Source organism: Elephas maximus, chromosome 21, assembly GCF_024166365.1.
Source record: "Elephas maximus indicus isolate mEleMax1 chromosome 21, mEleMax1 primary haplotype, whole genome shotgun sequence".
In the NCBI taxonomy this organism is placed as follows: Eukaryota; Metazoa; Chordata; class Mammalia; order Proboscidea; family Elephantidae; genus Elephas; species Elephas maximus.
Window position 1 is genome coordinate 25,429,375 of NC_064839.1, and position 27,360 is coordinate 25,456,734.

General features: G+C 44.0%; 1 protein-coding gene across 1 annotated transcript; it reads right to left on the bottom strand.

Annotated features, from left to right (window-relative positions):
* Positions 1–583: 583 nt before the first annotated feature.
* GOT2 (glutamic-oxaloacetic transaminase 2) lies at positions 584–23,326 on the bottom strand. Its single transcript, XM_049864602.1, has 10 exons — positions 23,139–23,326; positions 14,400–14,556; positions 12,366–12,494; positions 10,272–10,331; positions 9,592–9,753; positions 9,253–9,357; positions 7,692–7,842; positions 6,548–6,713; positions 2,628–2,778; positions 584–1,802 (listed from the first exon to the last, which is right to left on the bottom strand). Exons 1-10 carry the CDS (start codon positions 23,225–23,227, stop codon positions 1,680–1,682), a joined length of 1,293 nt encoding a protein of 430 aa, XP_049720559.1. The 5' UTR covers positions 23,228–23,326; the 3' UTR covers positions 584–1,679.
* Between the last annotated feature and the right edge of the window lie 4,034 nt (positions 23,327–27,360).

Here is a 27,360-nt window from a genome sequence, read left to right on the forward strand (position 1 = left end):
GAATGACCACAGACAGGACTGACACCAAGCAGGTGCCAATGCTAAATGTCCACAGACACAGAGGGCACAACTTTCTGCAATGTTGCTTGCAAATCATTTTTTAAAAAATTTAATTAGTTGTCAACCTTTAGACATCAATGGACCTTCCATAAAAACTGGGATTTCCATTTTTCTTGAAAATTTTAAGACCTGCAATCCTGGGCGCCCCCCTTTTCCCTACTACTCCTCAATATTGAAGAGGAGGGTTGGTCACCAAAGGTCATCTTACATCCAGTTCACGTCACGCTTTTACTTCATTCACTCTTTATTTACTTTACCTACTGGGCCTCCCTGATACCCACAGGATCCTTCGTGGTACTCCACTTGTCCCCCAGAGTCCAAGGGATTTATACCCATATTCTCAGCTTCTTTGGATGAATAAGCCAAATGGCTCATGAAGAAGAGATGTGTCTTCAGTCTGTATTTGGAATAGCCAACACATCTATTGGCTTATGGTTAGCAGAGCTTAACTCCTGGGATACATAGCCACTCCTACCCCATTCCTCTCATTAGAAGAAAAAAAGACAGCAGACAATGGTTGGGTCTACAGTGATTTTATTGTAACAGAGAAACCAGGCTGCAATAAATCTACATGATTAGAGCAGATGGTGGTTATCTTTCCAAAGGGTGAAGCCTGAGCCTGACTGCCAGCACACACAGGTGAAAAGCAAAGCCCAGAACGTCCCCTCTGCTGGTCCTGACCTGCACTGCCTGGCTCACACTGTGAGAAGAGGACTGCACAACCAGATTCAACCAAGGTGGGCCGTCCAAATGGACAGAGGCAGGGGATAATTCAACAATGACTGAAGAGGATGCCGAAATGAAAGTGCAGTTATCTCTTCTCCAGGTAAGGGTACGACATGTGCATTAAATTATATTCTTCATACTTGAAATAAGTAAATCCTGACAGCAGGGGGTGGATGGGCCAATAGAGCAGCAGAAGGGGATGAGAATCTAGGCTAGTGACAGGTCTTTGTGCCTAAGGAGAAGAACAGCCATGATTCAGGATAAATAAGAGAGGAGCATTAAAATGCCTGCGAACATTAAAAAGGGGAGACTTCTTTTTTTTTCTTAAATAAGACAGGAGAGGGCATATTTATTTGCCTTGCCGCAGTGGCAGTGGATTCAACGGTTTTCATCAAACATGTCTTCTATACCACGGTCTGTCGTTGGGAAAAACAAACGTGAGGCCGACTGTCAACGTCAGAACTAAGTCTTCTCACAACGCCTCCAGTAAGTGCTATTTCTCATGCTGGATGAACAGAGGAACCCTCGGCACACAAGATGCTGCGGTTAAAGCTTCTGAGATATTGCAATGGCATGACTGACAGATTTTTGGCTCTGACCTCTTTGTAACTCTTGTAACATGTAAACTCTTTTGGAAAAGCTGGAGATAAAAGGATGGGGGAAGAGTTTGGTTTTGGAGCCACAAAGTTCCAGACACCAGCCGCGGCTGCCTCCGCCCCATTTTGCTACATGTTCTTTTCTGCGAAAACACATTCAATGGCTGAGTGCTCAGCACTGTGGTTGAAAGAAAGGATCTGCTCGCCACCATCCGCCCTCCCTCATTTTCCTATGAATCTCACAGCAGCAGAGGCTGAAGACAGACAGGTTGTCTCTGTTCCTTCTCACCAGAGAAGTTACTTGGAGACCTCGTGAATGGCCTGGGCAAGGTACCCCACGTTGCTGGAGGTGACCCCTGCCACAGAGATGCGGCCGTCCTTCGTCATGTAGATGGAGAACTCCTTGATCAGCCGCTCCACCTGCAGACAGAAGAGAGCTTGGGCACACCTTCCTGGGTCAGGGGGCTCCCCAGCTCTGGCATGGCACAAGAGCCCACTTGTTAAAACAGAAAGACAACAGCAATTGTTTCCTCACTTAAACTGCATTCTCAGAATTCGGTGTGCTAGCTCACAGTGACAGAAGCGGCGGCTGTTTTTAAAGTGAAACCAAACCCAGCCCACTAGTGTTGTCAATTCAGACTTACAGTGACCACATAGGACAGGGGACGTCTGCCCCACGAGGTTTCCAAGGCTGTAAATCTTTATTTATGGAAGCAGATTGCCACATCTGTCTCCTGTGGAGTGGCTCGTGTGTTCGAACTGCCGAAGCTTTTTGTTAGTAGCCAAGTGCTTAATCACTGCGCCACTACGAATCCACGTTTTAAAGTAGGTAGATGAATTCTAAGATGTGATTAGGTGAAAAAAAAAAAATCTTACATCTAGCATTTATAGAAAAATAAGGGCTTAAACACAGTAACAATTGTGAGGATGGCACAGGGCCAGGCAAGTGTTTTGTTCTGTTGTACACAGGGCCACTATGAGTCTGAACTGACTGGATGGCACCTAATGACAACAGAAAAATAAAACCGGCATTCACCTGTGAACAGCAATGATCAGGCCCCTGCTTGACCAGGCTATTATTCTAATACAACACGAGCCGTGTGATCTTATGAAAGATACAGACAGGTAAACAGCTAATAAAAAAACAAAACAAAACGAATGCTACCTACTACCTTTACCTAATCCTGAATAGGTTGGCAAGGATGGCTCAATTGGTCGGCTGTGGAGAAATCGGAGTCTACTCACCTGTTCAGGCTTGAGACCGGTGAAACAAAACATGCCGATCTGATCAGTGATGTGTTGCCAATTGTGGGAGGAGCCCTCCTTCTTGAGGTTGGAGACCAACTGAGTCCGCATGCTAATGATGCGGTCTGCCATGCCTTTAACTTCTTGCAACCTGTAAGAAAACCCCGAGATGTGGCTGGCTTAGCTCAGTGCCGGCCAAGCACTACTGGACATGCCAGAGCTCACAGCAGTTTATCTCCCACGAGTACTGCCCCTGCCATTGCTGTTCAGTGGATTCAGACTCATAAAGACCCTATAGGATGGAGTAGAACTGCCCCATAGGGTTTCCGGGGCTGTAATTTTTATGGAAGCAGACTGCCACATCTTTCTCCTGTGGAGTGGCTGGTGGGTTCAAATCACTCACCTTTTGGTTAGCAGCCAAGTGCTTAACCACTGCACCACTGGGGTTCCACTACCTGGTACCTACGCAGTGCCGTTGAGTTGATTCCGACTCATAGTGACCCTATAGGACAGAGCAGAACTGCCCCACAGAGTTTCCAAATAGTGCCTGGTGAATTCGAACTGCCGACCCTTTGGTTAGCAGCCATACCACTTAACCACTACTCCACCAGGGTTTCTAAGTACTCCACTAAGATGCCTCAATTCTCAGTCCTTGACTGAGCCACATGTTGACAATGGCTTCAGGGAAGACAGCTATTTAGTTGCATCCTATTTTATATCGGAACACTAATTTGATCAGGCAACAAAAACAATTAACATAATTGGGCTGTTAAGAACGAATGAATCACTCTAAAATTTAGGAAGACTATAAGGCCCTGCAAAAAAGGTCCCCAGGTGGCACAGTTTGTGCTTGACTGCTTAACCTAAAGGTTGGCGGTTTGAACCCACCCAGTGATATCACAGAAGAAAAGTCCTGGTGATGTGCTTCTGTTAAGATCACAGCCAAGAAAACCCTATGCAGCAGTTCTACCCTGCATACTTGGGGTCTCTATGAGTCAGAATTGACTCAACAGCAATTAACAACAACAAGACTCTCCACCCTTCATGCAGGAGGCAAAAGCTGTAGGTTAAACAAAAAAATATGACCTTGTTTTTAACAGTGATGGGAATCAGAATAAACATTCCTGCTTTCACAATAAAGACAAGGCACCGTGACTCTACAATGTGCCAAGCTATGTGCTCAGTGCTGAGGAGAGGCAAGACTATGACATGGGCCTTGCTTTTAGCTCACAAGTGAGTCTGGGAGTCAGGCATGTGAACAACCAACCACAGAACAAGGCAGGACAATTCAAGTGCTGGTAAGAGTTGCAGTGCTGTGCTGAGAGAGCCCAAGAAGAGAGGATCAATTCTGTCTAGAGGCTGGAGAAAGCAGTCCTCTGACTACATACACAAGGCTTGCCTGATTCTGAACACAATCTCCCTCTTCCTCAGAATTGACCCTTTCCATTCCACTCCAACAGCTCTACTGGAAACCCTTGTTGGCTCTCCCCAACCAGCCAGCACCATTCACTTTGAGGCCTGGGTCTTAGAGGCACTGAGTGTATGACCCATGGCTAGATCCAGCACTATCTTAGCAAAACCCCTCCATGTTCCTTGTTCTGGCAGAATAAAGTTCTCACTTCTTACAATATCAATCAAGGTACTTCATGACCTACTCCCGCCTTCCCAGCTTTGTTGCTTCCTCCATTCCTTTTCACATCCCACATCTTTGCCTCGACCACCACTTGGGGCTCTCTCAACACACTCTACACAGTGCACACCACACACTTCCAGACACATCATTCTAGTCATCTACCACAGTATTTTGTACACTAGAGACTCTCAGATGTGTATGCAAGTGCACACATTAAAAAAAACAAACAAGAAAACAACCCTTTATAACTATCAGGGAATAAAGAAACATTAAAAAAACATTCAAAATATTACGTGAACCATGGGGGCTGGATGAACCCCTGAAACTACTGCCCTGGTATAATCTTTAAAACTTAAACTAAAAATATTCCATAAGTCTTATTAAAAAATGTCTGCCTCGAACATTATGCTCTTTTAAGATCTATGTGGGATCGAACTGACAACAGTAACTAGAAAGATGAGATAGAAAACTTAGGGGGCAGTGCGTTTACGTTAACTGGGGGAGGAACAACTCAAAAAAGGGGGGTGAGAATGCTTGCACAACTTGAAGGATGTAATCAATGTCACTGAATTGTACATGTGGAAACAGTTGAATTGGTTTATGCTTTGCTGTGTATATTCTAAATAATGAAAAAAAAACGTAGAAAAAAGCTTAATATAATTCTAAGTGACAAAAATAAAACCAACCTTCCATATACATATAGAACGGCATGTAATATAACCATGGATAATAACTGGCAAAGAATACAAAGCTGGGTTACAGCGGCTAGAGATACGGCTAATTTTTTCCCTCTCTCACACCTTCTGAAATGTATATACACATTAATTCTATAATGGGAAAAATAAATTTATAATTTAAAAGGCAGTCGATCTTTTGGTAAGCCTAGCACAAATCTACTGTACTAAAAAGAACCAATGAACCAGATTCTTACTATTTCCTTCAACTTTTATAGGATTAATATAAGGTAGAAAAACAAGTTGTAACATGATAACCGGGTGAGCTATGAAGTTTCTTAGAGACGGCAGATTTAGCTTGTCTACCTAAGACTCTGTTCGGAGCTCTAACCCCTCTAACTAACTACACAGGATAACCTCATGTATAACAAATCCCATGTTCCATACGCTTCTTGGTTTTTATGAACTCTGCATTATCTAGAGCAGGGGTTAGCAAACTTTTTGTAAAGGACCAAACAGTAAATATTTGGCTTTATGGGGCATATGATCTTTGTTTCAACTACTGAACTCTGCCGTTGTAGCATGAAAGCTGCCAGACAACTGTAATCAAATGTCGTGACTCTGTTCTAATAAACCTTTATGTACAAGAATCGGGGGCAGGCTGGATATGAATAGTTTCTCAATCCCTGATCTGGAGGAAAGTTTTCTAAATAGTATGTTATTACTCCGCTGGACATAAATTCATGGGGTACAACTGGCACTTAGAAAATATTTGAGGACAACAAGATTGTTTTAGCTATATATACCTGCACACGCAGGTATGTGTATTCAGGGTCACGATGTAAAATATATTATGTGGATTGTGGTCAAAAAGATTGAGTAACACTAATTTAGGGAATAGGCATCAAGAGATTCAGATGGTATAATTAATAAAAAACAAAAATGTGATGTTTTTGAGAAAGTTTTCCTATATAACATACTTCAATGTGAACTTGAATTCAGAGGAAGCCAGGTTTTACTTAACATGGAGATACTGGAATAAAAGGAACTACCATTTCTGAATTATGCCTATCTCTTACAAGGAATAACTAACTTATTTGTCTGAAAGTCCTGACAAAATGTACACTCTTTCTGTCCTTTCCTCCCCCTTCTATGTATGGAAGCTGTAAAGTACAGTCAGTCCCTGGGTTATGAACGTCCATCCGGCTTACGGACAATTCATACTCAAGAACAGACTGCCATAAAGCCTATTATATTAAAAATTTGAGTAAAACACATATAATGGTTTGTAATAATGAACGCATGCACTACTTTGTGATGCTCACAAAAGCACTTTGAAGTTTGGAAGTGTTTAAGTGTTTTATATGCATAGAAAGGTAAAATATATACTATGTACTAAGACAAACATTTGACCAGCTGACACTAAATAAGAACCATATGTACCTGGTCTCATCTTACCTATAAATTTGACTTAAAGACAGACTTAGGAACAGGTCTCGTTCATAACCTAGGGGCTGCATGTACTATATGCTATCAGAGGCCAATTATAAAACCACCTCGAAGGATCAGTGGTGGGAACAGGTAGACAATGGGGAGTGGCCATGTGTCTTTACCATTGTTTCCGCAAATCCGGGGTGGTCAGAATGGCCGAGGCAATCCGTGCCCCATTGAGAGGAGGGTTGGAATACATGGGACGGATCAAGATTTTCAGCTGTGATTCCACCCTTTTGGCTGTATCAGCATCTACGCAGACCATAGTGAAGGCCCCCACACGTTCACCTGAAAAGACAAAATGGATCATGTCTTCTAGTCCTATTGTCTAACGTGCCAGAGTAAATCATGATTAAACTTTTCATGTATTATCTGTTTTCATGAGAAGCCTCACAAAAATAACTCTTAGGTATAAATAACATTTTTTAATAACCAGAATGGTGAATCTGGGTGCAACCAAAAGTCTGAATACTTCGAGAGTATGCAAAAAGGTCTCTTTTGGCTCATGGACCAGTTACTTTTTTTACTGTACTTTAGATAAGGTTTACAGAACAAACTGGTTTCTCATCAGTTAGTACACATATTGTTTTATGACACTGGTTAACAACCCCATGACATGTTAACACTCTCCCTTCTCACCCTTGGGTTCCCTATTACCAGCTTTTCTGTCCCCTCCTGCTTTCTAGTCCTTGCCAGTGGGCTGGTATGCCCTTTAGTCTCATTTGTTTTATGGGCCTATCCAATCTTTGGCTGAAGGGTGAACCTCAGGAATCACTTAGTTACTGAGCTGAAAGGGTGTCCGGGGGCCATACTCTCAGGGTTTCTCCAGTCTCTGTCAGGCCAGCAAGTACTGGTCTTTCTTTTTGAGTTAAGAGTTTTGTTCTACATTTTTCTCCAGCTCTGTCCAGGACCCTCTATTGTGATCCCTATCAAAGCAGTCAGTGGTGGTAGCTGGGTACCATCTAGTTGTACTGGACTCAGTCTGGTGGAGGCCATGGTAGATGTGGTCATGGACCAGTTACTTTTTGTTTGCAGATGCAGGAATCAGTTTTCCTTCCTGGAGGAACTCAGGAACTAAAGAAGATCTGGCTAAAAAGGTCAGTAAAATCCGATCTACATCTGTCTTCCCTCTCTAGATAAGGAGGTATGGACAGGGACAGACACACACACACCCTCTTCCATCAAACTCTACTCCTTTGCGGTATCCTCTCTCAGCTCTTTTTCAAACTCATCTGAACACGCATCATACTGGGTCCATTAGCTTACCATATAAGCCCATGTTCTTGGCATATGACTGGCAGAGACAAACATCAATGCCCTGTTCGATGAAGTGGCGCACAGCCCAGGCATCCCTGTTACCATCTCCGCTGGCAAAGCCTTGGTAGGCCATGTCAAAGAAGGCAAAAAGGTTCTTTTTCTGGGAAGGAAAGAGAAGGCCAAAACTTGAAGCAGCCCCTCTGAAAATGCCCCAGATGATTACTTGTGCTTATTGGGACCATGCCTGCCTCACAGAGCCAGTCAACACAGTTTTCTCTCCTAGTGTAGGTTTGGGAGATGCTTTAATTTTGACAGAATTAGGATTAAAAAGCAAAAAAACAACAAACCAAATCTGTGGCCATTGAGTCAATTCGGACTCATAGCAACCCTATAGGACAGAGTAGAACTGCCCCATAGGGTTTCTAAGGAATGGTTGGTGGACTTGAACTGCTGACCTTTTTTGGTTGGCCGCCAATCCTTAATTACTGTGCCACCAGGGCTCCCAGTGTTAGGATAATTACATACATTTCTTTACTTTGGTAGATATGGTCCCTTGAGAAGATACTAAGAAAACAAAATCTTAAGCTCGATCCGCCCAGAAATGCTATTTAGTCAAACAGGAAGTTCTTCTAAGCCCATAATGATCTGGGTAATTATTTTGGTCTAGTAAACACAGGACGAAAACCAAACCCACTGCCACTGATTCTAACTCATAGTAACCCTACAGGACAAAGTAGAATTGCCCCACAGGGTTTCTAAGGCTGTGAATCTTTATGCAAGCCGACTGCCATATCTTTCTCCTATGCAGCTGCTGGTGGGTTCAAACTATTGACCTTTTGGTTAGCAGCCAAGTGTTTTAACCACTGCACCACCAGGACCTCAAACGCAGGACCAGGATGCTTTAACACTCAGCATTAGCCTCTTCTGGGGCTAATGTAATCCTGGCAGACTTATAGCCAGGTCTCATGGGGTGGCTTCATTAGAACCATCTCAGCTTGAAAGCGCTCTCTGAATGTTGTTTTCTTTTCTCACCCTCCGTTTGCAGCTTAGATTTGACAGAAAATGAAAAAAGGAGTGAATATGAGAAGATAGAACAGGAATAATATTTTCCTCCTTAGGGATTTTGATTAGTGCCTTCTCTGGCATGCTGACTATGCTGTATGAATGAAAATGGCAATGCTGAGGACAGTGACAAGGAAAGGAGGGGACATGTAAAAGCAGACAGAAGGAGCTACCACTAACCACTGACTGGGGCAAATGCTGGCACAAGCAGCAGATATACTGGGGCCAGTGGATGTCACCTGTGCAGGCTAGGCAGTGACAAGCTTTATATAGAATTACCTACACCTAGGCTGAGGAACAAAAACTTATTTTCAAACCGTTCATGCATCATCAATTACAGAACTGCTAATTATGCAAGTGAGGAACCCTCTCTTGGCAGTTTACCCCACGTGTGGAAATTTCACACAGGCTCAAGGTTAACGGAGTCTCATGGTTAAGTCTTTGCCAAGTTAAGCATCTAAGTCCAGTTACTAAACACAGACTGTCACCAGCCAGTGCATCCTCCTACCTTCACCACTGCTGCTATCTCCTTCCACTGCTCAGGATGAGGGTCAACTCCTGTGGGATTGTGAGCACAGGCATGCAGAAGAATAACACTTTGCTCTGGTATTTTCTAAGGGGAAAAACAACCAATAGATCGGTCACCAGGTTTAAAAGACAATATTTACCTGAAATGCCATAGGGTCGGTATCATTTGATAAAGAAAAAAAGTAGCCCAGAGTCTGGGAACTAGCTCATTCCCAGTATTTTAAGTCAGATATTTAGACCCAGCTGGATGACATCAAATCTCCACAAGCAAGTTTATTTCTCGTTCCACCACCATTCCCGCCCAGAAAGTCATACTTACTGAAATGTCTTCTATAGCGCCTGTGAAGTCAAACCCACAAGTCTTGGGGTCATAGTATCGATAACCATGTAGCTGCAGGCCAGCATCCCTGAAGATGGGTGTGTGATTTCCCCAGGATGGTTTGGGCAGAAAGACATCTCGGCTGAACTTAAAGAATCTTTGCTAAAAGACAGGATGAAAGGGGATGGGAAAATGAAGAAAGGAGAAGCAAATAAAAAAGTTGGTATTTTTTACCGAGAGGACATTTTTCTTTACTAGAATCCAGCTTCTATCTATGGCTGAGACACAGTATTGACTCAGGCTGCCTGGGCTGGATTCCAGGCTCTGAAATTATACTGATTGTGTAGCTAAGGACCTCTCTGGGCTTCACCTTCTTCTCCTGTGACGTGGGGCTAACTGTACCTCCCTCACAGGATTATGAGAATTAAATGAGTTAAAATACAAAAACTCCTAGGACTAGTAAGTGTTCAATAAATTACAGGTATTATGATTATATCTTCCACGCAATTTCTTCAAAGTACTTTCATTTTTCCTGACTCCATTGATCCGAGAGTAAAAAATCTCCCAACTTTGTGGAAAGGGGAAATCTACTTCCTGCATCAAAAGTCAAATACACATGCAATAGGAAACCCTATCATTCTCAACTTACAGCTCTTTCCCGAAGGAGATTCCAGACTCACCAGAAAATTGGCTCCAATCCTTAACGCCCCGGTTCCAGAAATAGTCTGCACAGTGACATACTGAAGGAAAGATACCCTCAATCAGTGAGGTGCAACGCTCCATACAACGTTACAACTTATCGACAAAACTGAGATCAAGCCCACAAAGTGGCACTACTCTATGCAGTCAGTACACTTCGTACTTCAGAAGCAGAAAACAACCTTCCAAATGAATATCTGGAAATGGAGAGAACAATACTATTTTTTCACTCCCCCATTTGCTAAGGGACAGACTGAGTCTCCTCGCCTGTTCCCAGAATAGCTCTCTCTGGTTTCCAACACCTGTGCTGGTACAGAAGCTAATTTTTTATTGCCTGTTACCAGTATCACCCCAATGTCATATGGAGAGGACACAAAAATTCCTTCTCAATATGAAAAAGCAGTGATTTATTCAAAGAAATAAAGACACTAAGAACAGTCACTGCATTAAACATTATTCTGACCATACAAAACTGAACACCAAAGTTTCTTGAAAAGCAAGTCAACAAGTATATTAGGATATCACTGTGACATTTTGAAGGCTGTCTAAGAGATCCCCCTCTACTAGTTTTCATAATCTGAAAATATTAACCTTTCAAGCAAAAGGAAGATGCCTGAGATAATTCAGGCAACTTTAGGGGATGAGTAAGAAACCACAGTAGGTTTAAAAAAAAAAAAAAAAAAAGTTTTTTTTTAATGGCACCGTAGAAGTAGAAGGCTTTTTATTTTCCATAAAACATCTTTTGGATGGGAGTGGCAGTGTAAACGGGGGAAAATCCAACTAAACAAAACACATACATTTGTCTCTGCAAACCCTGGCACGATGGAAACCAAAACCTAATCCTACAAACTGCAGATCTGGTAATACTAACGAGTCACAAAGGCACAGCAATTTATAAAGGATAAGCTGATGCTATTTTAAGATCGGATGGTCTCATCCTTAGGATACAAGTGGCTAGACTGACAGACTTCTGCTAAATCAAAGTCTGAATTAAAAATACACAAGTCTCCATGAGAGGTTAGTAGGTGGCTGTATGGAAATTGACCAAATCATGCTCCGTCCATGACTTAGGGTAATTACATCACCCTGGGGTGGAGCTGTATGCTTTTCTCTGAGTTAGTGAAACCACAAGTGGACTTAGACCAGTCCTGTGAATGAGCTGTATTTATTCTTGCAGGGGAGAGGGTTGGCTTAGTTTTGCTACTTTTTATGTTTTATTTTTCCAGACTTAGAAAAATACTTACACATGTAAGTGTATCCATTAAAAAAACAAAATTTTTTCAATAGAAAGCAAACCACGATGCACATGAGCCCACATGTCAGCCAGCCTTTCCATGGCCTGGCCACGTCCTATGTCTCGCCTGTATAATCCTAGTCTTCGACTCTAAGTTCTGACAGGAGAAATTGACCTACTCTGTGGGCGCATATAGCAATCTCTTGGAAAAGCTTAAGTCCAGTAACGTTTAGGGCCATCTTTCTCCCACAGTAAGAGGGCACTCCAAAGAACTGCGAAGAGGAGACAAACTATGAGACGGTTGTGCGTCCCCTCAGGGCCACAGTGATGTCTTAACCTCTGACAGAGTAGGGAGGGAGTGTGGTCTTTTCTCTTTCCATGTCCTAACTGGCTGTAAGGGTGGCACAGAAGTGCCCGACTGGCCCCGGCTCTACCAGTCCACCTGTGGCTTGTTCCCTGACTACTTCCTCTGACTACACTGGAAGCTTACGATGGGGGGTGGGGAGAATTATAGGCCTACACTAGGCAACATTAGGCATTTCTAAAACACATTTCCCTGGAAAAAAATATCAGCACACACAGGCTAATGGTAAAAGTAGTGCCACATGTATCTACGAGTCAAATTACTACTGCATTTTCAGGGTTGCCACTACATTTTTAGAACTTGTATTATATTGTCTTTTAATTATTTCCAATTTACTATCTAAAGGAGATATATTGGCAATCGTGCGTTTGCTTGCACACAATCATTGTATATAAAGTGAGCAATCTTTTCATATTTGGTTAAATTTGCAGATGTTAAAAACAGACCCTGCATGATGCCAGAGTCTGTCCGGCTTACCCGGCCACTCTTCAGCACCTCGCTATTCTCGCCCAGGGCCAGTTCTGCAGATGCCTTACAAAATTCAGCCAGGCCCCCAATGGGCAGGTATTCCTTGTCCAGATTTTTTGCAGCAATCTGGGCCTCTGCCTAGACAAGAGAAAATGCATCCATTAGTTCCTTCTCCTTACCTGGAATTATCATGATTAACATTTAATGCTTTGTAACTTAAATACTAAAAGTAAAGCTTTTTTTTTTTTCCTTCTGTCTGTCTGGAAACCTGCTGTTTATTAACTGTTTTATTATGATAAAATATATATACATAGATATATAAAACAAAAGATTTGCCCATTCAACATTTTTGACATACACAATTCAGTGACATCAGTTACTTTCATCATGTTGTACAACCACCCCCATTATCTGTTTCCAAATTATTCCATCACCATTAACACTCAGTGACCAGGAAGCAATGACTCTCCCTTCTCCACTCCCTCCCACCCCTGGTAACCACTAATGAACTTTGGTGTTTATATATTTGCTTATTCTAGATATTACATACAAGTGGGACTACACTATATTTGCCCTTTCATGACTGACTTATTTCACTCTGCATAATGTTTTCAAGGTTCATTCATATCAAAGCATTTTTTTTTTATTTGAAGTTACTGTCCAAGAAAAAGGGTAAGTAGAAAATTTGGTATTTTATACTGCAGAACAGAAATACCATTCATCTTTAATCACATTTCATAGCTGTTTTTAAAAGTTAATTTAAAATGGATGAATATACAGCATCTCTGTTACCATTCAATAGGAAATGGCGTTGTTAGAATGGACCAGAACAACGTTTCACGAGCAACACTTAAAGTAGATGTAAGACAATAAAACCAAGTTAAATCCATAAAAGAGAAGCATTTCAAGGTAGTGGGCAGAGCTTCAAAGAGTTAAGAGTAACAGCCACATATCTTCACGCTTTGAAGTTAGAGACCTGGCTGCCCTTACTAGCTGCGTGACCTTGGGCAGGTTATTTCATCTGAGTCTAGTTTCCTCAACTGTTAAACGGAAAACTAATTATACCTCATATGACTGAGAAAGAGTTAATTCAATGAGGTAGTGTACAAAAGTGCTTGGTGGTGTTTCAGTTTGCAACAGTAGCTGACACTGCCTTGCAATAATAGCTAATACTTCTCAGAAATCTCTTCCCTCTGTGGGTCACTCAGCTGATGCTCTAAGACTCCAGTGGCTCATGAGTGCCTGAGCCAGCTTGCTCCGCTGCACACAGCTTGGATTATTGGAGTTCTTTACTCATACCCCAAAGTCTGCTTCTGTAACTTCCACTCATTGTGTCTAGCTCTGCTGTATGGAGTAACAATATGTCACCACCCCCACTTTTGGAAGTGACCAAGCAGCGCATTCATATTTCATCAGAGGAGATGCAGATGGAAGAAAAATACATAGCAAAACTATTCTAAGGAGATTAGTTACATTATTTAAAGTCATATGATAATACAATAGAAAGATTACAAATATAAACATAGCTAACAAAAATGAAGAGGAAAAAGTGAAAAATTATTGTACAAGGTAGAAAGGGTACGAGCATGTTATGCACAAAGATTTTATTAAGGAATCAAAATGCAGAGTCACTATGAGTTGGAACTGACCCAACAGCACACAACAACAACAATCAAAATGAGAGAAATGGAGAACAACAGTAACTTTCAGCCACAAGGGGCCATTCTACCACAGCGGACAATGTTTAACACCGTGGTCCTTCTTGTGCACCTTCAGGATTAAACATGATGCTAAGCCTATTTTTACAGATTATCACAAAGCCACAGATGGGTCAATCTGGGAAAAGACCGTGTCGTTCCAACCCCTCACTTCTACAGCTGAGGAAACTACAGCCCCAGATCCTGAGTGATTAATGCAGCTAGAGCCAGCACTGTTATTAGAACACAGGTCTCCTGACTCCCCAGGCAGCACCCTTCCTGCCACCCACAACGGCTCCCTTCGGTTTACTCATCCAATTAAGCAGCAGATGGATGGCAAGCTTACCTTCCGAACACTAGGGAGCACATAGGGCTTTCCATTGTCGTCCCGGTAGGCCCCAACTCCCAGGTTCATCTTTTTGCTGTTGGTATCTCTCTTAAAAGCTTCTGTGACTCCCAGGATGGGATCTGGGGGCCCCATCTCCACATGGGCCCACCAGGAGCTGAAATGAGAAACACAAGGTATCAGTCAAATTGGCTAGATTCTCATGGTCAGAGATTTTACCACACATGCATAGCAATGGCACCAATACAACAGTGTGTAAGATTTCTAAGCAGCTTGCAGAAGAGCGAAGAAGGCCAATAATTCAACACAAATGCTATGAGAAGCAACAGGGCAGGGCAGGATACCTGTACAGACTTAGAGCAGCAAACCTGACCTGAATGCCCCAGGCAAAATACAAGTAATTTGGCAGTGAGAAGACAAGAGCAGAGAAGTAAGCAAGGGTTAAGGTAACAGTACTATTTGATGCCCCAAGGGGCTTGGGCTTGTTAGAGCATCAACAGAATGCTTGTTAAAACATACAGCTTCCTGAGATCTACTCTGGATGTAGTGAAACATGGAGAATCATCAAACTCTTTGTTTTTCTGGGCAGGGGTGGCGGTGGGGGGAGGTTGTAGTGATCACGTGGGGTTGGAATCTACTCAATGGCAACTAACAGCAACAACAGTGGTGATCAGGTGCGGGGTTGGGGTAATATAAATGAACTCGCATTTCTGAGAGCCCATCTGGTCGCTGGGTGGGGTACTGAACGCAGAGTGGCAAGGGGAGGTGCCGAAGATCACTGAAGAAGCTGGTTTGTTACCCAGAAAAAGGGATGTGGGCCTGGACCAGGGTAGTGGCAGGAGAGGTGGAAAGGAAGAGACAGAGTTGCAAGGTATTTAGGAATTAAAAATCAGGTTTTTAGGAATTGAGAATCAACTGATTCTAACATTGTACTAGTTCTTTCATTAATTAATGAGTTAAAATGCTTGACAGTATTCATTATTTTATATTTGTATGAGTCATATTGCTATCTTAACTAATATCCTTTAACAGTCTTGGAGGACCTCCATGCGGGGGGGGTGGTGGTGGTCACCTGCCTGAGCCCAAAACCAAAAAAACCAAACCCAGTGCCATTGAGTCGATTCCGACTCATAGCGACCCATAGGACAGAGTAGAACTGCCCCATAGAGTTTCCAAGGAGCACCTGGCGGATTCGAACTGCCAACCCTTTGGTTAGCAGCCCTAGCAATTAACCACTACGCCAACAGGGTTTCCTTGCTGGAGAAGTACAGCAGCATACCCCACCCTCACCCAGTTTTCTCTGTGAAATAAAAGTTACTTTGGTTAAAGGTTATAATTAATGAGTGATGAGACTATAATGGAGCCCTGGTGGTACAGTGGTTAAAGACCTAGGTTGCTAACCAAAAGGCCAGCAGTTCAAGTCCACCAGCTGCTCCCTGGAAACCTTACTCTGCCCTATAGGGTCACTACCAATCAGAATCGACTCAATGGCAATGGGCTTTGGTTTTTTTTGAGACTATACTAGGGTCAGTAGTGACAGAGGAATACAACTATGTGTGTGCTTTTGTTTTTCAAGGAAAAAAGAGTACTGTTGTTCCGAAGCAGCAGTTCTCAAACTTTTTGGTCTGTGGATCCCTTTGTTGTCATTGTTAGGTGCCACCTAGTCAGTTCAGACTCACAACAACCCTCTGTAAGACAGAATGAAACACTCCTCAGTCCTGTGCCATCCTCACAGTAGTAGGTATGTTTGAGCCCATTGTTGCAGCCACTTTGTCAATCCATTTCCTTGAGGGTCTTCCTCTTTTTTGCTGACCCTCTACTTTACCAAGCGTGATTGTCTTCTCCAGGGATTAAAACAAAAAAACCAAACCCGTTGCCGTGGAGTCGATTCCAACTCATTGGATTGGTCCCTCCTAATAACATGTCCAAAGAAAGCGAGACAAAGGCTTGCCATCCTTGCTTCTAAACGCTTCAAACTCTTAAAACTTACTGTGGATTCCAAGCATCTCTTACTTATGTGAGTTATAAGTATCAATATATATAAAAAAAAAATTTTTTTATATACTATATTATAAATTAAAACTGAAAAATTTGTTACACTTATTTACTGACTTATTTAAAAATACAAATGAAAAAAGCATTTTATCTTAATATTATTCAAGGAACATACGGTCACAAGACTTACAAATAAAAGCGTGTCTTTTCTGCTTTGCAGTGATTAGTTTTTTCTAGAATCTTGTAGACATTGTCACCCTTCTCCCACACTAGTTCTATCTAGTACCAGGACTCAAAATCCCTCCCATTCTTTTTCATTGTTCTGGGCTACTTGGTTGTTTCTAGCATCTAAGCAATAGTAAGAAACACAGACACCCCAAAGCAACTTCTGAACTGGACCTAAGAAAAGCTTTCATTATTTCCTATCCACAATTTGAAAACACACAGCCACCTGTCTGTATCACTGTCGTTAACTGATAACTGAGAGGACTACTATGAATATCAAGGACATATTAGATTATAAAAGAGAAAACTTCTCAGGTTCCGTCTTTCAGGCTTTCAATCAACGATGACAGAGATAAATGACTTGTTCTGAATACAAAAAAAAATTTTTTTTTAAGGACAAGGTCAGAAGGCTACATTCTTTAGTTCTGTGAAAAGCACTTATTTGTCAAGTCCTTTAAAAATTTTTTCTGAAATAGAAATTCTCTCAGAAGCCACAGCCCTGGTGTTCTGGTACGAATCTGAGGGAGGAAATAGGTTATCTCTTAAAAATAATTCTAAGAGCAATTTCAAAATATTGACTTTTACACGATCTAAATATAGGAGTGCTGCTATTAGTTGCCGACTCGTGGCGACCTTATGTATCACGGAAGGAAAGCTGTCCTGTACTGTATCAAGCAATGTTCTGTTGTGCTCCATAACATTTTCATTGGCTGGTTTTCAGAAGGAGATCAACAGTCTGGAAGCTCCACTGAAACCTGTCCACCATGCGTGACCCTGCTGGTATGTGAAATAACGGTAGCACAGTTTGCAGCATCACAGCGACATGCAAGCCACAACAGTACCACAAACTGACAGACAGGTGGTGGAAATAATAGGAGTAGGGATACTTGATCACTCTTAGTGTCTTAGTCATCTAGTGCTGTTATAACAGAAATACCACAAGTGGATGGCTTTAACAAAGAGAAGTTTATTCTCTTACACTCCAGTAGGCCAGAAGTCCGAATTCAGGGCACTGGCTCCAAGGGAAGGTTTTCTCTCTGTTGGCTCTGAAGGAAGGTCCTTGTGATGCATCAGCCTTCCCTTGGTCTGGGCGCATCTCAGCGCAGAAACCTCAGGTCCAAGGGATGTGCTCTGCTCCTGGCACTGCTTTCTTGGTTGTATGAGGTCCCCCTTGTCTCTCTGCTCACTTCTCTCTTTTATATCTCAAAAGAGATTGGCTTAAGACACTACCTAATCTTGTAGACCTCATCAATATAACTGGTGCTAATCCATCTTATTACATCATAGTGATAGGATTTACAACATACAGGAAAATCACATAAAATGGTGGACAATCACACAATACTGGGACTCATGGCCCAACTAAGTTGACAGCTATTTCTGGGGACAAAATTCAATATATGACAATTAGTAACTGTGTTCAATGTCCTCTACGCTTTTCATTATTCCATTCCTTAGAAGAGTAAAAAACTTAAATATACATTGTAAGAACTCTGATGTTTTTAAAGAGATAGTACTAGATGAAAACAAGAGTGTCTAGGGACAAAATTGATGCTGATAACCCGTGGCTTACGAAATTATTCTTATCAATGCACTTTGGACATAAGCTCAAAGCCTCAGCCATTAAGCAATATTGACTAGTGAACCAAAAGCACAAAGGACTCAGATAAGCATTTTTAATCCAAATGTTTTGCAATGTACCCAAGCTTAAGCCTATCTAGTGCTTTGTTGTTGTTTGGTGCCCTCGATTTGGTTCTGACTCACAGCAACCCAATGTACAACAGAACGAACACCGAACACCACCTGGTCCTGTGCCACCCTCACAATCATTGCTATGTTTGAGCCCATCATTGCAGCTACTGTGTCAATCCATCTCATTGAGGGTCTTCCTCTTTTTTGGTGACCCTCCACTTTACCAAGGATGATGTCCTTCTCCAGGGACTGGTCCTTTCAGACATGTACAAAGTACATGAGATGAAATCTCGCCAACCTCACTTCTAAGCAGCATTCTAGCTATACTTCTTCCCAGACAAATCTGTTCATTCTTCTGGCAGTCCATGGTACATTTAATATTCTTTGCCAACACCGTAATTCGAAGTCCTCAATTTTTCTTTGGTCTTTCTTATCACAGGCCAGCCTTTGACTGAAAATATCATGCCTTGGGTCAAGCTCACCTTACTCCTCAAAGTAATAACTTTGCTTTTTAACATTTTAACGAGGTCTCTTGCAACAAATTTGCCCAATGCAATATGTTGTTTGCTTTCTTGACTATTGCTTTCACGTGTGATGATTGTGGACCCAAGTAAAATGAAACACTTGACACCGTCAATATTTTCTCCGTTTGTCATGTTGCTTACTGGCCCAGTTATGGGGATTTTTGTTTTCCTTATTGTTGAGGCGTAATCCATGCTGAAGGCTGTAGTCTTTGATTTTCATCAGGAAGTGCTTCAAGTCCTCTTCACTTTCAGCAAGCAAGGTTGTCATCTGCATATTGCAAGTTTAATGAGTCTTCCTCCAATCCTGATGCCCCGTTCTTCTTCATAAAGCCCAGTTTCTCAGATTATTTGCTCAGCATACAGATTGAATAGGTACGGTGAAATGATACAACCCTGATGCACACCTGTCCTGATTTTAAACCACTCGGTATCTCCTTGTTCTATTTGAACAACGGCCTCTTGGTCTATATACAGGTTCTATATGAGCATGATTAAGTGGTCTGGAATTCCCATTCTTCGCAAAGTTATCCATCATTTGTTATGATCCACACAGTCGAATGCCTTTGCAGAGTCGATAAAACACAGGTAGTCTCTGCTTTCAGCCAGGATCCGTCTGACATCAGCAATGACATCCCTTGTTTGCTGGCAAATTCTATTTTTAGAAGTAGATCACCAGGTCCTTCTTCCTAGTCTGTCTTAGACAGGAAGCTCTGCTGAAACCTGTCTTGTCCACCATTGGTGACCCTGCTGGTATTTGAAATACTGGTGGCATAGCTTCCAGCATCATGCCAAGTCACCATCGTAGGACAAACTAAGAGACGAGCGATCGGCTTAGTGCTTTCTAGTTTCTATAATGCTTTCCCACTTACTTTAAAATAAGAGAGGTTGATTTACCTGTCCAAGGTCACAGAGCTATAGACAGCAGAGACAATACTACAGTTTTGACCTTCTAACTATTATTATTGTACCCACTACTACACATTGTAAGGAGCCCTGGTGGTGCAGTGGTTAAAGTGCTCGGCTGCAAACCGAAAGGTCAGTGGTTCGAATCTACCAGCTGCTCTGTGGGAGAAAGATGTGGCAGTCTGTTTCCATAAAGATTTACAGCCTTGGAAACTCTATGAGGCAGCTCTACTCTGTCCTACAGGGTCATTATGAGTCGGAATTGACTCGACAGCAGTGGGTTTGGTTTGGGTTTTGGTACTGCACACGGTCTTTCCAAATGGTTTCATGATATTTCCTCACTTACTTCACTAAAAGTTAAATCAGAACAAAATAATTAAAAACAGGTAATTACAAATCAAAATATATCAGCACAGACATTTTCTTTTCTTCATTGACCTGTGATTAGGTCTGGTCACATGCGTCTATGCTTTTATAGCACAGATCAAAAAAAAGCTTCCACGTTCAGTGCTTTCTGTTTAATAAATGCACTCAGACTTACAAAGAGTTCTATTTAAATGACCCATGTATGAAAATTAAATACTCCATAGGATAAATCCTCAGTTCTTCAGAATACCAATTACCAAGGTTTTATTGTATTAGAATGAGCTATTTAAAAAAAAACTTTAAAGGCTTGAGTTTATTTTAAATGTTTTCCACTTTTACCATTTGGCTCTCAGCAAAGATCACTTCCCCAGTGGCTGGAGAAAAGGTCTTCACTTCACTGTCATCTGACCTGTTCACACTCCTGACCTGTTCTATCAATCGTGCATCATTGTTTAAACCTGAGTAGCACGACCGTGAGGATGGCACAGGACCGCACAGTTTTCCTTCTGTTGTACCTAGGGTCACTATGGGTTGGAACTGACTTGACAGCCCCTAACAACAACGACAGCACTTCTTCTACAGCAGGTGCTCAAATATTTTAAGACTATTTTTCACACACATTTAGCACCACTGGGATTCTCCTACTTGTCTAGATTTTAAGATACAATATCAAAGTGACATATTTGCTTCTGTTGCATTATTTTAAAAAGTCAGGGTTTAAAATACAAAGATTCATTTTGGAAGATATGCCAAGCACTGTTCTAAGAGAAACATAACAATGAACAAAGTGGGTAAAGTCTCTGCATGGAGCTTACATTCTAATGGACAAGAAACAAAAAATGAGTCAGGCTCTCAAACTGAAAGAATGACTAAAAGGTCACACCCACAGGGATTTGCACCAAGCAGTTTAAAATCAAGCTTAGGCCACCCAGGCAAATCCATAAAGGGTTTATTTTAAGATTACTAGGACAGTGAAACAAGACTTTCTCTTTCCCACAAATTTTAGACAACTCTGTCTTTTCTCCAAATTTGCTTTACACATGGTAAACTAACAACAACAAAAAACAAACCCACTGCCATGGAGTCAACTCCTACTCATGGCTACCCTACAGGACAGAGGGTTTCCAAGCAGCGGCTGGTAGATTCAAACTGCTGATCTTTTGGTTAGCAGCCAAATGCTTAACCACTGTGCCTCCAGGGCCCTCCCTAATTCTGGTCCACTAAGCAGGCAGGCTTAAAGAGCACACCTTGATACTAAGCCAAGGAAGGACCAAATCAGGCAGAGAAGGGAGTGTGAAGGCCTGTGGAAGACAGTACTGCCAAGAGTGAGGCATTCTGGAAAGGACAGATTGTTCTGCTGGGTTAAAGGTATCATGCATACATTCAAATGTGAGGCCAAGGCAGATACAAGAGGCCAAGACTTTGCTCCTTGTAGTTAATTTCTGGTTGGGGTGGCTTGGAGACTCATTGTTGTTGCCCATGAGTCGATCCCGACTCATGGCGACCCCACGTGTGCGGAGGAGAACTGCTCCATAGGGTTTTCAAGGCTGTGATCCTTCAGAAGCAGACTGCCAGGCCTGTCATCTGAGGCTCTGAACTGCCACCCTTTGGGTTAACGCTCAACCGTTAGCACCACCTGGGGACTCCTCATTAGATACTACTTAATTTTCTTAAGAACACTGCCCTAAATCGGCTTATTGGGTGGATTAATTTCCTGGCTCAGGTCTCTACTAAGCCTAAGCCAAAACCAAACCAAACCCGTGGCTAAGTGCATTCCTATTTGTAGCGATCCTGTAGGGCAGAATACAACTGACCCATAGGGTTTCCAAGGCTGTAATCTTTACAGAAGCAGAATGCCACATCTTTCTCCCATGGAGCGGCTGGTGGGCAGTTCCAAACCCTGACCTTTCGATTACCAGCCTAATGGACCGCTGCACCAACAGGTTTCTACTAAAACCGTTGCCATCCAGTAGATTCCAACTCCTAGCAAGCCCACAGGGCAGAGCAGAACTGCCCCATAGGATTTTCAAGGAGCGGATGGTGGATTCGAACTGCCAACCTTTAGCTAGCTGCCAAGTTCTTAGCCACTAGAAAAAGGAAATTACCAGCTAATTTTTATGTTCCTTACTTTTCCTCAGCAACACCACAGTTTGAAATCACACGTGTAATTTTGAGTGACACCTGTCCCTCCCTCAGTCTTGTTCACCACTGTTGTCAGTATCTGGTCCAGTGCCTGGTTCTGAGACACTGGGATTACGCAGTATTTACTGAACGAAAGAGCAAAATTAACTTCGGAATAGGGAGGAAGAATGCGATTTCCCTACATCCAGACCTCCTAAATGCTTAAAGCCCTTTCCACCAAAGGTCAAATGGCCCGGAGGCCACTGGAGACTCAGGCGACAACACAGACAGCAGGATGCCGCGCCAAGGTCATGGGATGCAGGGAGAAAAGCCTGGCCCTGACGCCGGCGCCCCGGTAACCTCCTCCTGCGCGCTACCCTCCCCAGTGACCACTCGCGGTAGTCGGTCCCCTTCCCAGCGCCCCGTCGCGGGCTCTACCGAGGCCGCGCCCCTCCGCCCCCTACGGCGCCGGTCAAGGGCAAGCGAGCCCCGGCGCCGCAGCCAATGGGCGCGAGGCAGCCCTGGCGCCTCAGCCCGCGTGGTCCGCCCTCGCGTTGCCTCATCCCGCGAGCTCCGCGGCCCGGGTCCGGGTCTCGCGCTGCCCCTGCCCCATGGGAGTCCGGATGCCGCAGAGGGTCACGCTTCCTTCCCCAGGGGAATGCCTTGGCACAGGCTGGCCGGCGGCCCTGGGGGAGGGAAAGGAGGGGTGTGGGACCCGGGGGTCACTGCAAGGCACGGCCGCTCTATTCTCAGCCCCCAGCGCAGGAAAGCCGAGGGAGGGCCAGGGGAGCTGTGTGTGTGTGTGTGTGTGTGTGTGCACGGTCGTGCGTGGAGGCGAATGTCCTGGGTCCACCGCAGCGCGGTGGGCCAGGCCCGTCGTCCTGGCTCAGTCTCCGCATCCTTCCCGGCTTACCTGGCTCTGGCAGAAGTCGCGGCGGCGAGGCCTGGTTGGAAGGCGGCGGCGACCCCGGGGAGGATGCGGCTGGAGTGCAGCAGGGCCATGGTGGGCGGCAAGAGGGCAACGGCTAGCGGTAGGACGCAGCGGAGGGCAAGCGAGTGCAGACACCGCGGCGCGGGCTCCTGCTGTAGGTAAGGGCAGAGACTTCGCCGGACGAGGCTAGAGCGGCCGCTCGCCAGACCCGAGCCATGTCACAGCGGCCCCTGGCGGCTGGGGGAGACCTCCGCGGAGCCGCCGCCCCGCCCTGGTTTACCTGTGCAGGGCCCGGACCACGTGGCGCCGGCAAATGATAAGAACGCTGCTTATCGCCGCCTACGGAGCCCGGGGTCCCGCTGCGCGGGGGCCGTTTATCCATTTCATTCATTTAATCGCGACGGATCTAAGAGGTAGCTGCTATAATGCCAGTGTGAAAGATGAGAAAATACAGACTGACGTAGGTGAAGTAATTTGTTCAACGCCATAGAGCCAGTAAGGCCCTAGGGGGTCCGCACTAAACCTTTAGCCTTTCTGTTTCCTTAAGTTCAGGTCACCTCACTGTCTTCCTAAATGTTCACTTAAGGAACCGTGGTGGAGCAGTGGTTAAGCTCTGGGCTGCTAACCAAAAGGCCGGCAGTTTCTGCAGGAGACAAGACCTGGTGATCTGCTTCAGTTAAGATTATAGCCTATAAAACCTTATGGGGCCATACTACTCTGTCCTATAGGGTAACTGTAAGTCGGAATCTACTCTACGGTACACAACACTATGGAGAAGATAACAGTGCTTACCTTGTGGGGCTGTTGTGAGGATTAATTTAAGTGAGATTAGCAGATTATGTCTAAAGATGGTTTGATTTAGTAAACACAAAATAACCATGGTTCTTAATGACAGTCTTGTTTGCCAAATTCTTAAAATTGTGTGTGAGGGGAATTAATAAAATTTGAAGGAAAAAGCGAATAAACTTGAGACCCCAGAAGCTGAATGATTCAAACAATTCCACTCTAAATGAAGGCTATTTCTCAGACACTCTTCTCTAAAAGGAGCCCTGGTGGTCTAGTAGTTAGCTCAGGTTGCTAACTAAAAGGCTGGCAGCTGGAATCCCCCAGCCACTCCTTAGAAGCCCTGTGGGGTGGTTCTATTCTGCCGTTGCTGTGCGTCAGAATCCACTAGATGGCAATGGGTTTGGTTTTTGGTTCTTCTCTAAACCCCAGACAGAACTGTGTCCCTTGGTGACACAGTGCTCCACACTGACTGAATGATGAAGTCTAGACCCCTACCTAGGGTGACATCCTAGGCCCCTCCCAGTGGAGCCCCAATTTACTGTTTCAGGCTTGTCTCCTGCTTTGTCTCTGACCAGGACCTCTGCCCCAGCCAAAGGCGGTGATTTGGGATTCCATCACTATCCCCAAGCCTCAGCAATTGCACTTCCAGGTGTAGACCCTAGAAACCCTCTCACACTTGTGTGAGGATGTTAGTGAATCATTTTTTATAGAAGCAAAACACGGAAAAACTTAGCTGCCCACCAATAGGGAATAAATGGCATGCACTGTTACAGTCACGTGATGGAGCACATCCAATGGGGAGACGGGGGAGTGGGCTGCTGCACAGAGGAGCTGGTTCATGGTAAGTTGCCTCTGGGGCTGGGTTTTTCTGCACCGTGGATTGCAGGGCCAGGTTTGGAGAAAGGGCTGCAGGAATCTCCTTCCCCATCAGGAAACGTCCTTAAAGACAAGCTCTAAGATTCTGGTTCCAGAGTTGCCAGACCTCTGGGGGTGGAACATGCCTTGAAAAATGATTGCTGAATTGAACGTCCAATGAGGATATTGGGTATTGGAAGGTGGGGATAGGCAGTCATGGAGGGTGGGCCAGTGTCCATCAGCAGATATTTTTTTCTGGGCCCCCAGCTGGTCTGCTTTCCCCAGCCCCCAGGAGTCCCCCTTGCCATTGGGTGTGGCCATGTGCTTAAGAGAGGACAGTGGGATATGAGAAAAAGGATGTATTCCCTCCCAGGCCTGCTATGGAAACTGCACACGTGTGTTCCTTCATGCTCTTTCTCATTCCTCTGCTGGATGCACAGGGTGATGATGAGGCTCTGGGGGCTGGTACAGCCACAAATGGAAGGAGCCTGGGTCCCCAAATGACTGCAGGGGTGAGGGCTGCCCTCCTGACCTGGACATTCTCTCAGGACACTTACGTGAGCAAGAAATAAACCCCTGCCATTTATGCTGAGTCATTAAATATTTGGGCCTATTTCTTGCAGCAGTTTATCCCACCTGACGTAAAACAGGTGTTTCACATGTGTACTTGATGTTGTTAGCTAGACATTCTTGATGGAGCCGGCTGTCAGACCTCCTGTAGCTGGAAGGACATAACCCCAAGGGAGAAAATGGTCAGAGAAGAGTGGGAAGTGCCTTACAGACTGTGGTAGGCAGAATAATGCCCCCTTCCTCCACCAAGATCTCTGCATCCTAATCCCTAGAACCTGTGAATATGTTACCTTTTGTGACAAAAGAGACTTTGCAGGTGTGACTAAATTAAGGGTCTTAAGACAAGGAGATTATCCTGGATTATCTGGACGGGCCCAATGTAATCACAAAGATCTTTTAAGAAGGAGGCAGAAAGATCAGAGTCAGAAAAGGAGATGCGATAATGGAAGCAGAGGGAGAGATTGGAAGATGCTAAAGTGTAGGCTTTGAAGAAAAGGATGGGACCATGAGCCAAGGAGTGCAGGAAGCCTCAAGAAGCTAGGAGGGGTAAGGAAAGAGATTGTCTTTTAGAGCCTCCAGAAAGAAGCACAGCCCTGCCAGCCCATTTTGGACTTCTGACTTTGTTATAGGTTGAATTGAGTCCCCCAAAGATATGTGTTGTGAATCCTGACCCTCTATACTTGTGAACGTAATCCTATTTGGAAATACGGTTTTCTTTATTTTCTTAAAGAGGCCATATCAGCGTAGGGTTTGTTTTAAGACAATCACTTTTGAGATATAAAAAAGGCATATTAGACACAGAAGCAAGGAAGCACACAGATGAAGAAAGATTGATGCCATGTGGAGGTCACCAGGAGACTAAGACAAACTGAAAGAGACAAGGATTTCCCCCCAGGGTGGACAAAGAGAGCCTTCCCCTGGATCCATCACCCGGAACTCACACTTCTAGCTTCCTAAACTGTGAGAATATTAATTTCCATTTGTTAAAGCCACTCATTTGTGTATTTCTGTTATAGCAGCACCGAAAAACTAAGACAGACCTCTAAAACTGTAAGCAAATAAATTTGTGTTGTTTTAAGCCACTGAGTTTGCCATTTGTTACAGCAGCAGTAGGAAACTTAATTCATACACACTTTTTGACAGCTCAGGGCAGGGTTCTCATACTCCTTCCCACCCCAGGCTCTGGAGCCATGAGGACCGTGGAAGCCTGGGTGGGGGCAGACTTACAAGATGGCATCCCTGGGACAACAGCTTTTGAACAAGAATGAGTTCTTCAAAGTACTCAATGCAGCACCCCTGCCTGATACTGGTTATTCCAGGAGCAAAGAAGTAGGCTGGGGTTGTGAGTGTGCCTGCGCATGCATGGTACTTCCACTGAGCTGATAGTCCTCATTTACTTTGGGCAGGACTCTGCACTTAACATGCGATGTGTCCAGGGGTTGCTGCCCCTCCTGTCCTTTTGCAGATGAGAGAATGGAAGATCACCGATACGAAGTCATTTGGGCCTCATGTTCATCATCTGTAAAGTGGGTGTGTCCTGATTCCCCTCTGTTCTGCCTCACACTCAGACTTTTCACCATTCCCATTCCCATCGAGTTGACTCCAACTCAGTGTGACCCTGAAGGACAGAGTAGAACTGCCCCTTAGGGTTTCCAAGGCTGTAAATCTTTAAGGAAGCAATAGGGGCAGGTTAGCCAATAGGCTAATCAGATCATCTATAGTGAACAATTTCACATTTTTCACCACAGCAAAGATTCTGCTTCTAGGTATGGCTGGCATCTGCCTCTCCCAACCCCATAGCACCTTCCTACAGAATCAAAGCCTCTTTTCAAATTTATAATCCTTGACAGGGGCAGATGACCCAGTAAGCAAGGTATGCATGGGCTTACTTGTGCTTATTTCTAATCTGTGGTGAAATCGTACACTACAGAAAGATGTGGTGAAACCCATGTGAAATTGTGCTTACTAAGTAAGCACAAGTAAGCTCGTGCTT

Bases quoted from the DNA above. Each gene is read 5' to 3' on its own strand.
- GOT2 (XM_049864602.1), bottom strand. From the start codon at position 23,227: ATGGCCCTGCTGCACTCCAGCCGCATCCTCCCCGGGGTCGCCGCCGCC. The intron at 10,332-12,365 runs GTAAGCCGGACA...TCTTTCCTTCAG, and splicing joins AGGTGCTGAAGAGTGGCCGG to TATGTCACTGTGCAGACTAT. The intron at 9,358-9,591 runs GTAAGTATGACT...TTTTCCCCTTAG, and splicing joins GCGCTATAGAAGACATTTCA to AAAATACCAGAGCAAAGTGT.